Source organism: Tachysurus fulvidraco, chromosome 11 (assembly GCF_022655615.1).
Source record: "Tachysurus fulvidraco isolate hzauxx_2018 chromosome 11, HZAU_PFXX_2.0, whole genome shotgun sequence".
NCBI lineage: Eukaryota > Metazoa > Chordata > Actinopteri > Siluriformes > Bagridae > Tachysurus > Tachysurus fulvidraco.
Window position 1 is genome coordinate 799,438 of NC_062528.1, and position 12,500 is coordinate 811,937.

The 12,500-nt window shown below is 45.7% G+C and overlaps 1 protein-coding gene across 3 annotated transcripts in view; it reads left to right on the plus strand.

The window, feature by feature from the left end:
• Positions 1–12,500, plus strand: part of nyap2a (neuronal tyrosine-phosphorylated phosphoinositide-3-kinase adaptor 2a) — a 36,313-nt gene that overhangs the window by 7,661 nt on the left and 16,152 nt on the right. For all 3 annotated transcript variants that reach the window (XR_007144446.1, XM_027155536.2, XM_047821002.1), the window contains exon 3: positions 9,374–9,684. Coding sequence is in view for 2 of the 3 variants with exons in the window: in XM_027155536.2 (XP_027011337.2) it covers positions 9,374–9,684 (311 nt within the window). In the remaining variant the exon portion in view is untranslated. The remainder of the gene's footprint in view (positions 1–9,373; positions 9,685–12,500) is intronic.

Here is a 12,500-nt window from a genome sequence, read left to right on the forward strand (position 1 = left end):
ACACACACACACACACACACACACACACACACACACACACACACACACACACACACACACACACACAGAGAGAGAGAGAGAGAGAGAGAGAGAGACGTGTGGACTGAAGGAAAAACAAGTTAAAAAATAAATGTATGGGGTGAGTTGGGGGTATGTGGGGGGCATGTGAGTTGTGTATGGTGGTGTGTGGGGGTGTGTGAGGGTGTATGGGGGTGTGTGAGAGGGTATGGGGTAGATGGTGTTGTGTGGGGGTGTATGGGGTTAATGGGGTTTATGGGAGTAAATAGGGTGTATAGGGGTCTATTGTGTTGTGTGGAGGGTGGATGGGGTGGATGGGGGTGTGTGAGTGTGGATAGGTGTGTGTGAGGGGGTATGGGGTAGATGGTGTTGTGTGGGGGTGTATGGGAGTGAATGGGGGTGTATGGTGTTGTGTGGGGGTGGATGGGGTGGATGGTGTGTGTGGGTGAATAAGGTTGAATTTGGTGTATGGGGTGTATGGGGTATATGAGGGTATATGGGGTTGTATGGGGGTGTGTGAGGGGGTATGGGGTGTAAGGGGGTGTGTGAGGGTGTATGGGGTGTATGGGGGTGTGTGACGGTGTATGGGGGTGTGTGAGGTGTATGGGGTGTATGGGGGTGTGTGAGGGTGTATGGGGGTGTGTGAGGGTGTATGGGGGTGTGTGAGGGTGTATGGGGTGTATGGGGGTGTGTGAGGGTGTATGGGGGTGTGTAGCAGTCAGAGATCAAACAATGAAAACGTCATGACCAAAGATGAACAAATGTGTTGATGTTTTCACTTTACAGTTCCCAGTTTGTCAGGATATCGGGGTCGAGCGCAGGGTCGAGCGCAGGGTCGAGCGCAGGGTCGAGCGCAGGGTCGAGCGCAGGGTCGAGCGCAGGGTCGAGCGCAGGGTCGAGCGCAGGGTCGAGCGCAGGGTCGAGCGCAGGGTCGGCTGTGACACACTGCCTCTGGAGCAATAGAAGGTGTCACAGGTAAAATCAGAGGTGATTTTAAGGACAGGATGCAAGCGGCTCTCCTGGTGTTTATATCCAGGTTTATTGCTATAAAGTACTTATAAACCTTCATAAAGAATCTACAATCACAATGCAAGCATTAAGAATATAAACTGTATAAATTTCCCCCAAACCGAAGCCATGACAGTTTATATTATGGTTCAGTACAATGAGGAACTACAGAAAAGGACAACTGTGTGAAAGTGATAGGGTTTATTCATGCTAATGTGGATGCTAAATGGTGCTAAGTCGATCGTCAGTGTTAGATCATTTCATCAGGAACATCTTTGGTCTCGTCTTTTATAGTCAGAGTAGTTAGATAATGAACATTACGAGTTCCAGAAGAAAGTGATAACTCCTAGCTAGCTAATTGCTAGCCACGATTATGGATTAGCTTGGCTAACGCAGCTCGGCTTCTTCTTTTCCGCTTCTTCTCGTTCTTCTTTCTTTTCTCCCATCCATCCTGGTCAAATCTCTGAAGACAATTCAAAATAAACTTCGGTGCGCATACAAAAGTGGCATAAAACTAAATCCAGAGGAAGTCTGAGAAGAGTCTCATTTTACTACATGATGAGAAGAGCCTGGTTTTACCACACGATGAGAAGAGCCTGGTTTTACCACATGATGAGAAGAGCCTGGTTTTACCACATGATGAGAAGAGCCTGGTTTTACCACACGATGAGAAGAGCCTGGTTTTACCACACGATGAGAAGAGCCTGGTTTTACCACATGATGAGAAGAGCCTGGTTTTACCACATGATGAGAAGAGCCTGGTTTTACCACATGATGAGAAGAGTCTGGTTTTACCACATGATGAGAAGAGCCTGGTTTTACCACACGATGAGAAGAGCCTGGTTTTACCACACGATGAGAAGAGCCTGGTTTTACCACACGATGAGAAGAGCCTGGTTTTACCACACGATGAGAAGAGCCTGGTTTTACCACATGATGAGAAGAGCCTGGTTTTACCACACGATGAGAAGAGCCTGGTTTTACCACATGATGGTGATGTCACCAGATCAGACACCAGGCTTATAAACATGCTATAACATGCTGTGTGTTTTACCTGCTCACATTTATGAACATCTGTGATAGGTGATTAATGTGGTCTGAAGAAAAAAAAACGATGATGACTAACATGTGATTAATACTGTACACTTACTATAAGAGCATGTTTGTATGTTTCATGCACACACACACGCACATACACACACCTATACACACACACACACACACACACACACACACACACACACACACACACACACACACACACACACACACACACACACACACACACACACACGCACGCACACACAGAAGCACTGGCAGTGAGAGGGTCAATGTCACACCTCATCAGTCCTAGAAGGGGTACGTTACTATAGAGACAGAGGGCTGAGTTTCCATGGCAACAGTGGGCTTGGTCTTCAGCCTCTCCTCTCTATATTTAGCTTGCTCCATACTCCCATGAGTGTATACACACACACACACACACACACACACACACACACACACACACACACACACACTTGTACATTGCATCCAGCTTTTTTCCTCTTTCGTCATAATTCTTACATTAATTGAAGAGTACTAAGTCAGCAAGTCAGCACACCTTGTTCTCTCCTACTCCATCACACACACACACACACACACACACACACACACACACACACACACACACACACACACACACACACACACAGATAGAGAGAGAGACAAAATCATGCCACCTAACTTGATGTGAAATTAATGAGATGAGAAATAAATCAGTGTTTCTTTTGTTCTTTCTTCAGTTTAAATGAACAGATAAATGATATCACTTGTGTGGAGTGACAGAGTGTGTGTGTGTGTGTGTGTGTGTGTGTGTGTGTGTGTGTGTGTGTGTGTGTGTGTGTGTGTGTGTGTGTGTGTGTGTGTGTGTGAGTGTGTGTGTGAGTGTGTGTGTGTGTGTGTGTGTGTGTGTGTGTGTGTGAGTGTGTGTGTGTGAGTGTGTGTGTGTGTGTGTGTGCGTGTGTGTGTGTGTGTGTGTGTGTGTGTGTGTGTGAGTGTGTGTGTGTGAGTGTGTGTGAGACAGACAATAAACGAAAATTATGACTTTCTTTTTAATTAAGATAAGTGGCAGTCATGAGAGGGTGGTAAGGGAAGACCCCGCTGATTGGGACTGAACGAATTCCTTTAGAATTACATACATTATTATTATTATTATTATTATTATTATTATTATTATTATTATTATTATTATTATTATTCCTCAGTCCAATGTTCTGGCTCTTGACCTGTTGGACACGTTACCAGATCTCACACTTACTCATAATCTTTCTCTTCAGGACTGTGTCAGAAATTTGGACGTCATTGTGTGCAATTCACACCACAGCAGGGTTGCCAGGTCTCAGCAAAATCTCCATTCCAACAATACATCTTATATTATACACAGAGTCTTGAAATTAACCTCTATAGTCTATATATTTTTTAAAATACATTTTTATCTGTATTTAGTAGAATGAGTGCGTATATAAAGAAACACAGCGTTCATCATGTGACAAGCTAACTAGCCTACGCACACCTCACTAACCTACACTAATAACACACCGAGTTGAAGCAATTTGTCAAAAACGTGGCCAAACATTTTTTTCGTTTTGATCCGACAACAAACAAACAAACAAAAAAAAAAAACTCAATTAACCACGATATGATAGCGCATTGTTTGTTGCCATGACAACACACAGGTTCGGTGTAAGAAACAGATATGTTGAGACTTTATTCATATTATAAACTATTCCCCAAACACAAACACCTACCACTCAATGACTTGTTTTTCTAAGCAGTAATATTGTGTGGAAACTGTGTAAAACCTGCAGTAATGGCAACCACTCAGCACTTCATCTCTAACATGATCAGATGTCACAGGAATGTAATTCATTATTACAGAATTAAATGTTTACCTGATGTTACATGCAGACTTATTATGTCTGTTATATGATCTGCACGCCTTCTGGTGGACGCTCACAGATCTGTGCAGAGATCTGCGGATGTTCTCGTACCAGCTGTGAGTCTCTCTAGAAGGTTCAGGGTCTGGACCAGTGGCTCTACTCTGAGGTGTTCCCAAATTAGGAGGTTCTTTCTATCAACCCTGTAGAGGAACTCTTTAATTATCCCAATCAATCCCAGCTGAAGGGGTTACTCCTTATGCACAGCACTGTAAGTACACATCAGAAGGTTGAAATATTTATGAAGACACATAAACGATAGCAATCCGGTGCAAAGCTACGGTTTGGACCATGCGGTGAGTGCCTAAGGTTGCAGCGCATGAAAATGTAAATGTGTTTAATGACCATCTGAGGAACTGACTCGTCTCCCACGCTGAAGATTGTGATGAATGGATGTGGCCTTTAGAGCAGTGAAGGGATGAACAGAGGAAGGATGTGGTTACATCAACAAAGCACGGACAACGGCTTGGTGTATAACGTCGATATCTTAGCCACGATCCATATCACAATGAAACCTTTTACAATCCCAATATGGAAACATTCTGAAATGTTCAACAGATTTAAGTATTATATGACATGTGGAATTTATACCCTAGAGGGATCTTAAACCTCACAGCATTTAAAACCTCACAGTACTTAAAACTCAGCATCAGTACGGGCAGGCCACATAGTCAAGCTCGGCTATCAGCTGATATCAATTTTCTAACCCCGCCCATCAGCTGATCTGATTCCTAAGCGCGCTATTGGTCCATTTCAAACAGGGCGCCCTATTTAAATGCTTTTTTCAGTCTGTTTGCTTGGCTGTTTCCTCTGCATTGCTGCACCACCTCCTCCCCTTGGAACTGTGTGTTTAACTTAATCAGCGTCATTCTGTTGTCACTGATGCTGTTCCCTGACTGGCTTTCATGGAGCTCATGAAAAGCATGGGGAATTCAGAACTATCCATACCGCCAAATGTAAATCTCATAAGCTTGCAAATAAAAAAAATTACACGTCAAAGAATCGTCTTTATTTTGACTCAAGTGGTCCTGACTGAACTAGCTAAAACATGCTAGCTAACGTACGGTAATGACACACCGGCTAATGGCAATGATAAAGGACCAGTCGTCATCATCAGCAGCATCTATAATTTCTCTCTATATTTTCTCTCTATATGCTCTAAGGAGAATGCTCAGCTGATACGTACACAGGGGTCTCAAGTTTTGAAGACAGGCGAGCGTGACATCTCCAACAACCCCCCCCCCACAAAACAAACAAACAAACAAACAAACAAATAAATAAATAATGGTGGAATACAAAGTATTTTTTTAATTTCCATTTATTAATTTGTGTGTGTGTGTGTGTGTGTGTGTGTGTGTGTGTGTGTGTGTGTGTGTGTGTGTGTGTGTGTGTGTGTGCGAGAGAGACAGAGAGAGAGAGAGATTACATCCGGTGGTGTTTACTGTAAGTGTTTGTTACCTTTTTGGACCCCTTTATCATGTGTAATGTTGCTCCCATATAAAACAGTTCAGCACAAGCCCAGACATGTTTAGGGTCATGATTGAGGACAATGTCCCATCCAGAGACATGATTGAGGACAATGCCCCATCCAGAGACATGATTGAGGACAATGTCCCATCCAGAGACATGATTGAGGACAATGTCCCGTCCAGAGACTGTTTCGTGTTGAGGTTTTGTTCAAACCGACCATCGAAAATATCCTCGCTAATGTTTGTTTTTTTGTTAAATCCTACCCGGATACAACAGTGCTATTTTCTGATTGGCTGTCGTGTAGCCTCTTTTTTTTTTGATTGGCTGATAAGTGTCAGGCTCGACTAAGAGCTCCAGAGGAGATGCGCTTGGTTTCTACCCGTTTCCATAGAGACAGCGGTGCGGACCGATACGTTTTGGGCGATGCGGCTTATTAAATATATGATAAATAGTCAAAAAGTTTTTCTGCGTGAGAAATACGATGTGTGGCGAGAGCGTGAGGAAAGACCGACGTGAGGGACGTCACTGTCAGTGCGTGACACCTGACAGCCCTGCGTACAGTATAGTGTAGCGTGCGGTGGGATTCGGTGGCATGTGCCATAGACACAATGTTGAAGTGTGTCACAACAAGAGGTTAAGTTAAAACCAACAAATACTGAAGACCACAACAAACACCATGTACTCATGTCTGTCTTTGCTGCTGTTCTAGTCCTGTTTCTCCTTCTGTCCGGTTCTGGGTTTGTTGCCTGACTGTCTTCACCTGTTCTGGGTTAGATCTTACTTCCTGTTTCGACCGTTGCTCGTTTCCCTCGTCTCAGATCGGTTTTCTGCCCCGATTTCAAACAGTCCGTCTGTCTGTATTATGGGTCCTGATGATGAGGCTTGGATTCACCCCTGCACTCATCTCACTCAGCAAAGGAAAGAGGACGAGGCAGGACGAGAGAGAGAGAGAGAGAGAGAGAGAGAGAGAGAGAGAGAGAGAGAGAGAGAGAGAGATGAAGGAATAGTGGGAGTGAGAGATGTGAAAAACAACGACATTCCCTGACAATCTAATGACACCTCGGGCTTCGTTTATTGGACGAGACTCACGCTCGATTAATTTGTCTGCGTGTTCGTGTGGCTTTGTGTAGGTGTGATTTACTTAGTGCCAGTGCGAATAAATCCTGTCTGCCCTTTAGGATGAGAGAGAGAGAGAGAGAGAGAGAGAGAGAGAGTGAGAGAGAGAAATTGTGTTTCAGTGCCTCAGACATCATTTTTCCTTTGGTTTATAGTCTTGTTTGTTTCTCCGCCCCGCGGGGGAGGTGGAGCGAAAGCGCGCGCGGCGCCGCGCGAGCGCGCGCGCGCTCGCGCGGCGCGCGCGCGCGCGCGAGAGAGCGAGAGGAGAGGGAGAGCGAGGGGGGAGAGGAGAGAGAGAGAGAGGAAGAGGGAGCGAGAGAGAGAGAGGAAAGAGATGAGAGAGAAAGGAGAACGAGAGAGAAGAGAGAGAAGTTCTGACGCGCGAGGAGGGACGAGCGAGGGAACGAGGGAGAAAAGAAAAAAAAAGAGATAAAGGAAAGAGAGAGAGAAAGGAGAGAGAGGGAACAGAAAGCAAGAAGAGGGAGAGAGAAAAAAGAGAGAGAGAGGAAAAAAAGGAGAGAGAGAGAGAGAGAGAGAAGCGAGCGCGCGAGGCGGAGGGAGAGAGAGAGCTAGAGGGGGAGGGCGGGAGAGAATAGAGAGAGGGCCAGAGGAGAGAGAAAGAGAGAAAGAGAGCGAGAGAAAGGAAGATCGAGCGAGTAAGAGCGAGAGAGCAGGGCACGCGAGAGGGAAAGAGAAAAAGAGCGAGGAACGCGGGCGATAAGCAAACGCAACAGCACTCGAGAAAGAGTCGAGAGAGGATTCACTCTCTCTCTTTCCCTCACTCTCTCTGTCTCTCTCACACACTCTCTCTCTCTCTTCCCCACTCTCTCTCTCTCTCTCTCTCTCACACACTCACCCCCCCCCCATCCTTTCTTTCTCTATAAACCTCACAATGATTCTGACGGGACAGTCAGTAAAAGGCTTTTGTTGCAGAGAAAAAGCTGAGAGTTTTTGATTATCGAATAAAAAGTGATGGATAGACGGAGAGATGAATTGATGGTATTTGTGTGGAGACGAGATTTTCAGAATAGATTTCATCTGGTTTCTTTTCGTTGTTTCACTGAATTACGTTCTCCTGACTCACGTCTCTTTGTACTACATCAGGAAAGAGAGATCGAGTTTAAAGCCCTGACACGTGACGTGACATTTTCTACCGATCAGAAGGTTGTGAGTTTGATCCCAGGTCTACCAAGCTGCCATCGTTGGGCCCCTGAGCAAGGCCCTTAACCATCAGTTGCCCAGCTGTATAAAAAAAAGAATGAGGTACAGTAAGTCGCTCTGGATGAGGGCGTCTGCCAAATGCTGTAAATGTAAACATCATTTTGTATTTGATTAAAGAATGACATGTAGGTTCGGTGTTGTGGTTCGTCCCCTACGTTTGGGTGAAGCAGGTAGGAACCCATCAAACCAAATGGACATCAAATCCACACCAATCTACAGTTTGGGCTAGAAAGAAATCATGTATTTCTCGGTATCTTTCGTTCCCTAACTAATCCCCATTAGAATCATTTGTCTTGAGCTTCTAGTAAATAATTTATTTAAAAGGTGACAGGATAAAGCTCCTGGCCCATGTAGACCGCCCGTACCTGCTCTGTGATGAAGTGGGCGGTCATTAGAGGAGACGTTTAGAGAGGAACTGTGCCACCACCGCATGGCGTCTCTTAGTGCTGACTCATCCCTCAGCCCCACTACAGTCGTGTCATCAGCAAAGTTAATGATGTGATTTGAGCTGCACTCGGCAACACAGTCAAGTGTTAATTCGGCTCTTTGGAGATGACTCTGCGTTTCAGACGCAGCACAGACGCAGCACAGACGCAGCACAGACGCAGCACAGACGCAGCACAGACGCAGCACAGACGTGCGCCGCCGCAGCTCCTTTACACCCAAGTGCTTTAGTATTTTAAACAAACGACATGATCGACTCAGATACGCTTCGTGTTCTCACGTCATTTTATCTGTATTTTATCTTAGAATGTTTCAGTCACAGGGGGGGCATGGTGGCTTAGTGGTTAGCACGTTCGCCTCACACCTCCAGGGTCGGGGGTTCGATTCCCACCTCCACCTTGTGTGTGTGGAGTTAGCATGTTCTCCCCGTGCCTCGGGGGTTTCCTCCGGGTACTCCGGTTTCCTCCCCCGGTCCAAAGACATGCATGGTAGGTTGATTGGCATCTCTGGAAAATTGTCCGTAGTGTGTGAGTGTGTGAGTGAATGAGAGTGTGTGTGTGCCCTGTGATGGGTTGGCACTCCGTCCAGGGTGTATCCTGCCTCGATGCCCGATGACGCCTGAGATAGGCACAGGCTCCCCGTGACCCGAGAAGTTCAGATAAGCGGTAGAAGATGAATGAATGAATGTTTCAGTCACCGGCTTTTGGCATCACACATTGTGTTCTTCATTCTGCATTTTTTACCCCTGAGGTTTATTTCAGGTCAGTGTGTGAGATTTAAGGTGAAGGTCTGAACCTGGGGTTCTCTAATAATCTGCCTACTTATATTAGAACCTTGAGGTTTTGGTTCTTGAGCTTTCTACAGCTATAACACTTTCTATCACTGTTTAAGTCGATCAATTAATCGAACATTCAGTCACAAACCTCCAGTTATACTTCATGGACTTTTGGGCCACCAGAATTTTCTCTTGATGTAATTTCTGGATGTTTTTTCTGACTCACTAACTGACTATTGGACTGCTGTTGTGTTATATTTGGATCGTGACAGATTTATTAATCTTTTCAGAGGTCAGACATATTTCTTGTCCCTCACACGCTCTTTAATGCCGTATGTCTCTACAGGATGGGCGAGGAGGTCGCCGGAGTGGCAGATGGAGGAGCTTACACGGGAAAACACTTCCGCATGGGTTTCATGACAATGCCGGCTCCTCAGGACCGGCTGGCGGCACCGAGCGGGCCCGGGTTCACCGTACGCTCACAGTCTCTGCACTCGGTAGGAGGCAGCGAGGAGGAGGGGGGCAGCCCGACCCTACGGAAACAACCTCCACCCAAACCAAAACGCGACCCCAACACCAAACTGAGCACCTCGTCTGAAACGGTCAACACCACCCTCACCACAGGCAAGGACACGAGGGACATGGAGAAGAGTGATGGTAAGCGAGTGTCCTTTCAGATGAATTATGACTTATATTAACCCTGGGGGTGAGAATTAATACAAATCCCACAGAATTCTACAGAATAATCCACCGAGTCTCGATTCCAAAGTGCCGACGCTGGAGACTCCTTCCAAAAAAATGCTAAATCGATACCAGCGTCAATCTGCAGACACGTCTGTGTGTAGAACGAGAGCGTTAAGGGAACTTATAGAGAATCAGTCAAGACCTTTGGACCAATCACAGTTGAGCGTTTTATAGGGAAGTGAGTGAGTGTTCACACGTTTGTAACACAGAAATATGTGTCACACACACACACACACACACACACACACACACACACACACACACACACACGGCGTTTTAGCAGAAGCTCTTATCCAGAGTGACTTACATTTATCTCGTTTATACAGCTGAGCAATTGAGGGTTAAGGGCCTTGCTTAGGGGCCCAGGAGTGACAGCTTGGTGGCCCTGGGATCTGAACTCACGACCTTCCGATCAGTAGTCCAACACCTTAACCACTGAGCCACCACATCCCCCACACGCACACGCACACGCACACACACACACACACACACACACACACACGGTATGCTAAAATCGGTTATCAGTGCTATATTTCACCAGGAAATTCTGTCTGTTGTTTCCAAGAACAAGGTCACAAGATCAGCTCTTTGTCCTGCTCTGATTGGTCACTCGGGTGGTGTTTCCAGGCGATCGGCTCAAGTGATGTTGATATATAAGGAGCGACTGATGGTGTAAGCAACTTTCTGGCTCAGTGTGTTGTTCTGGGAGCTGATCGCTGACGGAATCACGGCATGACACGACTCATGAGAGATGAGTCATGAGCAACATTTCTAGGAGAAGGCAGAAAAGAGCTCTCTCTCTCTCTCTCACACACACACACACACACACACACACACACACACACACACACACACACACACACACACACACACCTTTTGGCTCTTTTAAATTTAGTTAAAAGCTGCAGATTTTGTTATTCTTAAAAATCCATATGGGGACCAGCCAAATGTACCTGCAAGGCCAAAACTGTTCCAACAAGATATAAAAGACTACACACACACACACACACACACACACACACACACACACACACACACACACACACACACACACACACAGCCTCAGAAAATTAAAAATCTATGAATTTCATCCTAAAATTGGGCTGTAAGCGGTTTGGCTGAATCCACTGGGTCCTGTATCGGATTAGTGCTTCAGTCGACTCTATCCAGAGTGCGGAGCTATTTAAAGCACTTCACTCTCTCATTCTTACACTTCTGCTCACCCACCCACACACACACACACACACACACACACACACACACACACACACACTACGGCACATACAGTATTCATTCTCAAATACACACACGTGAGCTCTGTACTCTGAACTGATTTCAGACAGAACAGACGAAGCAGGATTTAAAATATCTAAACGCAAATATCACTGCACCGAGTTTTAGTCGACGCAGCAAGAGGACAAGAGGACAAGAGGACAAGAGGACGACACTATTTACAGCACTATTTACAGTCTGTAGCATTTATGCTATACGGCGATACTCGAGACATCTGAAAATGACATTGTGCTTTTTTCATCTAAAGCCGTGATCCGATCGAATATGAATCACGGCCCTGTCCAAAAGTATTGGAACACACGACGCGGTGTGTGTGTGTGTGTGTGTGTGATCTGCCACCAGCGCTGTTAGTCATGTTCTAACTTATTTAACACATCGGGCAGAACTTCTGATCTATCATCCCATATTCAAATGTAATCTCTTTGTGGCTTTGAGCGCACAGCAAAAATAAATAAATAAATAAATAAATAGATAAATAAATAAATAAATAAATAAATAAAAACAACACACGTCGTTCCAATACTTTTGGAGGAGACTCTATATATTTATTCCATGATCGTGAGCTGTGAGGCTTTTATACAGTCGAGCTCCTGCTTTTGAAAGGGAAATGTAGTCTTTTTTTTTACTCCTATCATGTTATATCTGAGAGAGAAAAAGAAAGAGAGAGAGAGAGAGAGAGAGAGAGAGAGAGAGAGAGAGAGAGAGAGAGAGAGAGAGAGAATGAAGGCCGAGTTTTTTGAGTTCTTATGTTACTTTGGTGCTCATAGCGTTCAGTACAGAGCGCAGAAGAGTGCGATAGTGGGTGGAAATCTTTGAACTATTTTTCAGCAACATTACTGCATCATGAAGTAGATTGACGCTCGATGATTCGGGGCTTTTTCAGACCTACAGCGGTCGCTGCTCGCGTCGTCCCCGCTTCAGACATCCTTTCGCTTTTTTCTTGGCTGGAACAAATCTGTCCTGAAGCTGTTTCGTTTTCTACCGTTTCCTGGTCAGAACACATCGATTCTTCAGCTGGTGGTGTATCGTAGGTACTGTAGGTGTATATGAAAGATCTGGCTCTGTAAGAGACCTGCTGGTCTGCCATCACAGGCGATAAGAAGAAACCAGCCACTGTGCTTTCTGCGCTTGATTTATACATTTTGTCCGTGACCCGTTTTCCGGAAACAACGATGCATGAAATCATATTTTGCATAACAGGGGGGGACACGTGAGTTAGCGGTTAGCACGTTCGCCTCACACCTCCAGGGTCGGGGGTCCCGCCTCCGCCTTGTGTGTGTGGAGTTTGCATGTTCTCCCCGTGCCTCGGGGGTTTCCTCCGGGTACTCCGGTTTCCTCCCCCGGTCCAAAGACATGCATGGTAGGTTGATTGGCATCTCTGGAAAATTGTCTGTAGTGTGTGAGTGAATGAGAGTGTGTGTGCCCTGTGATGGGTT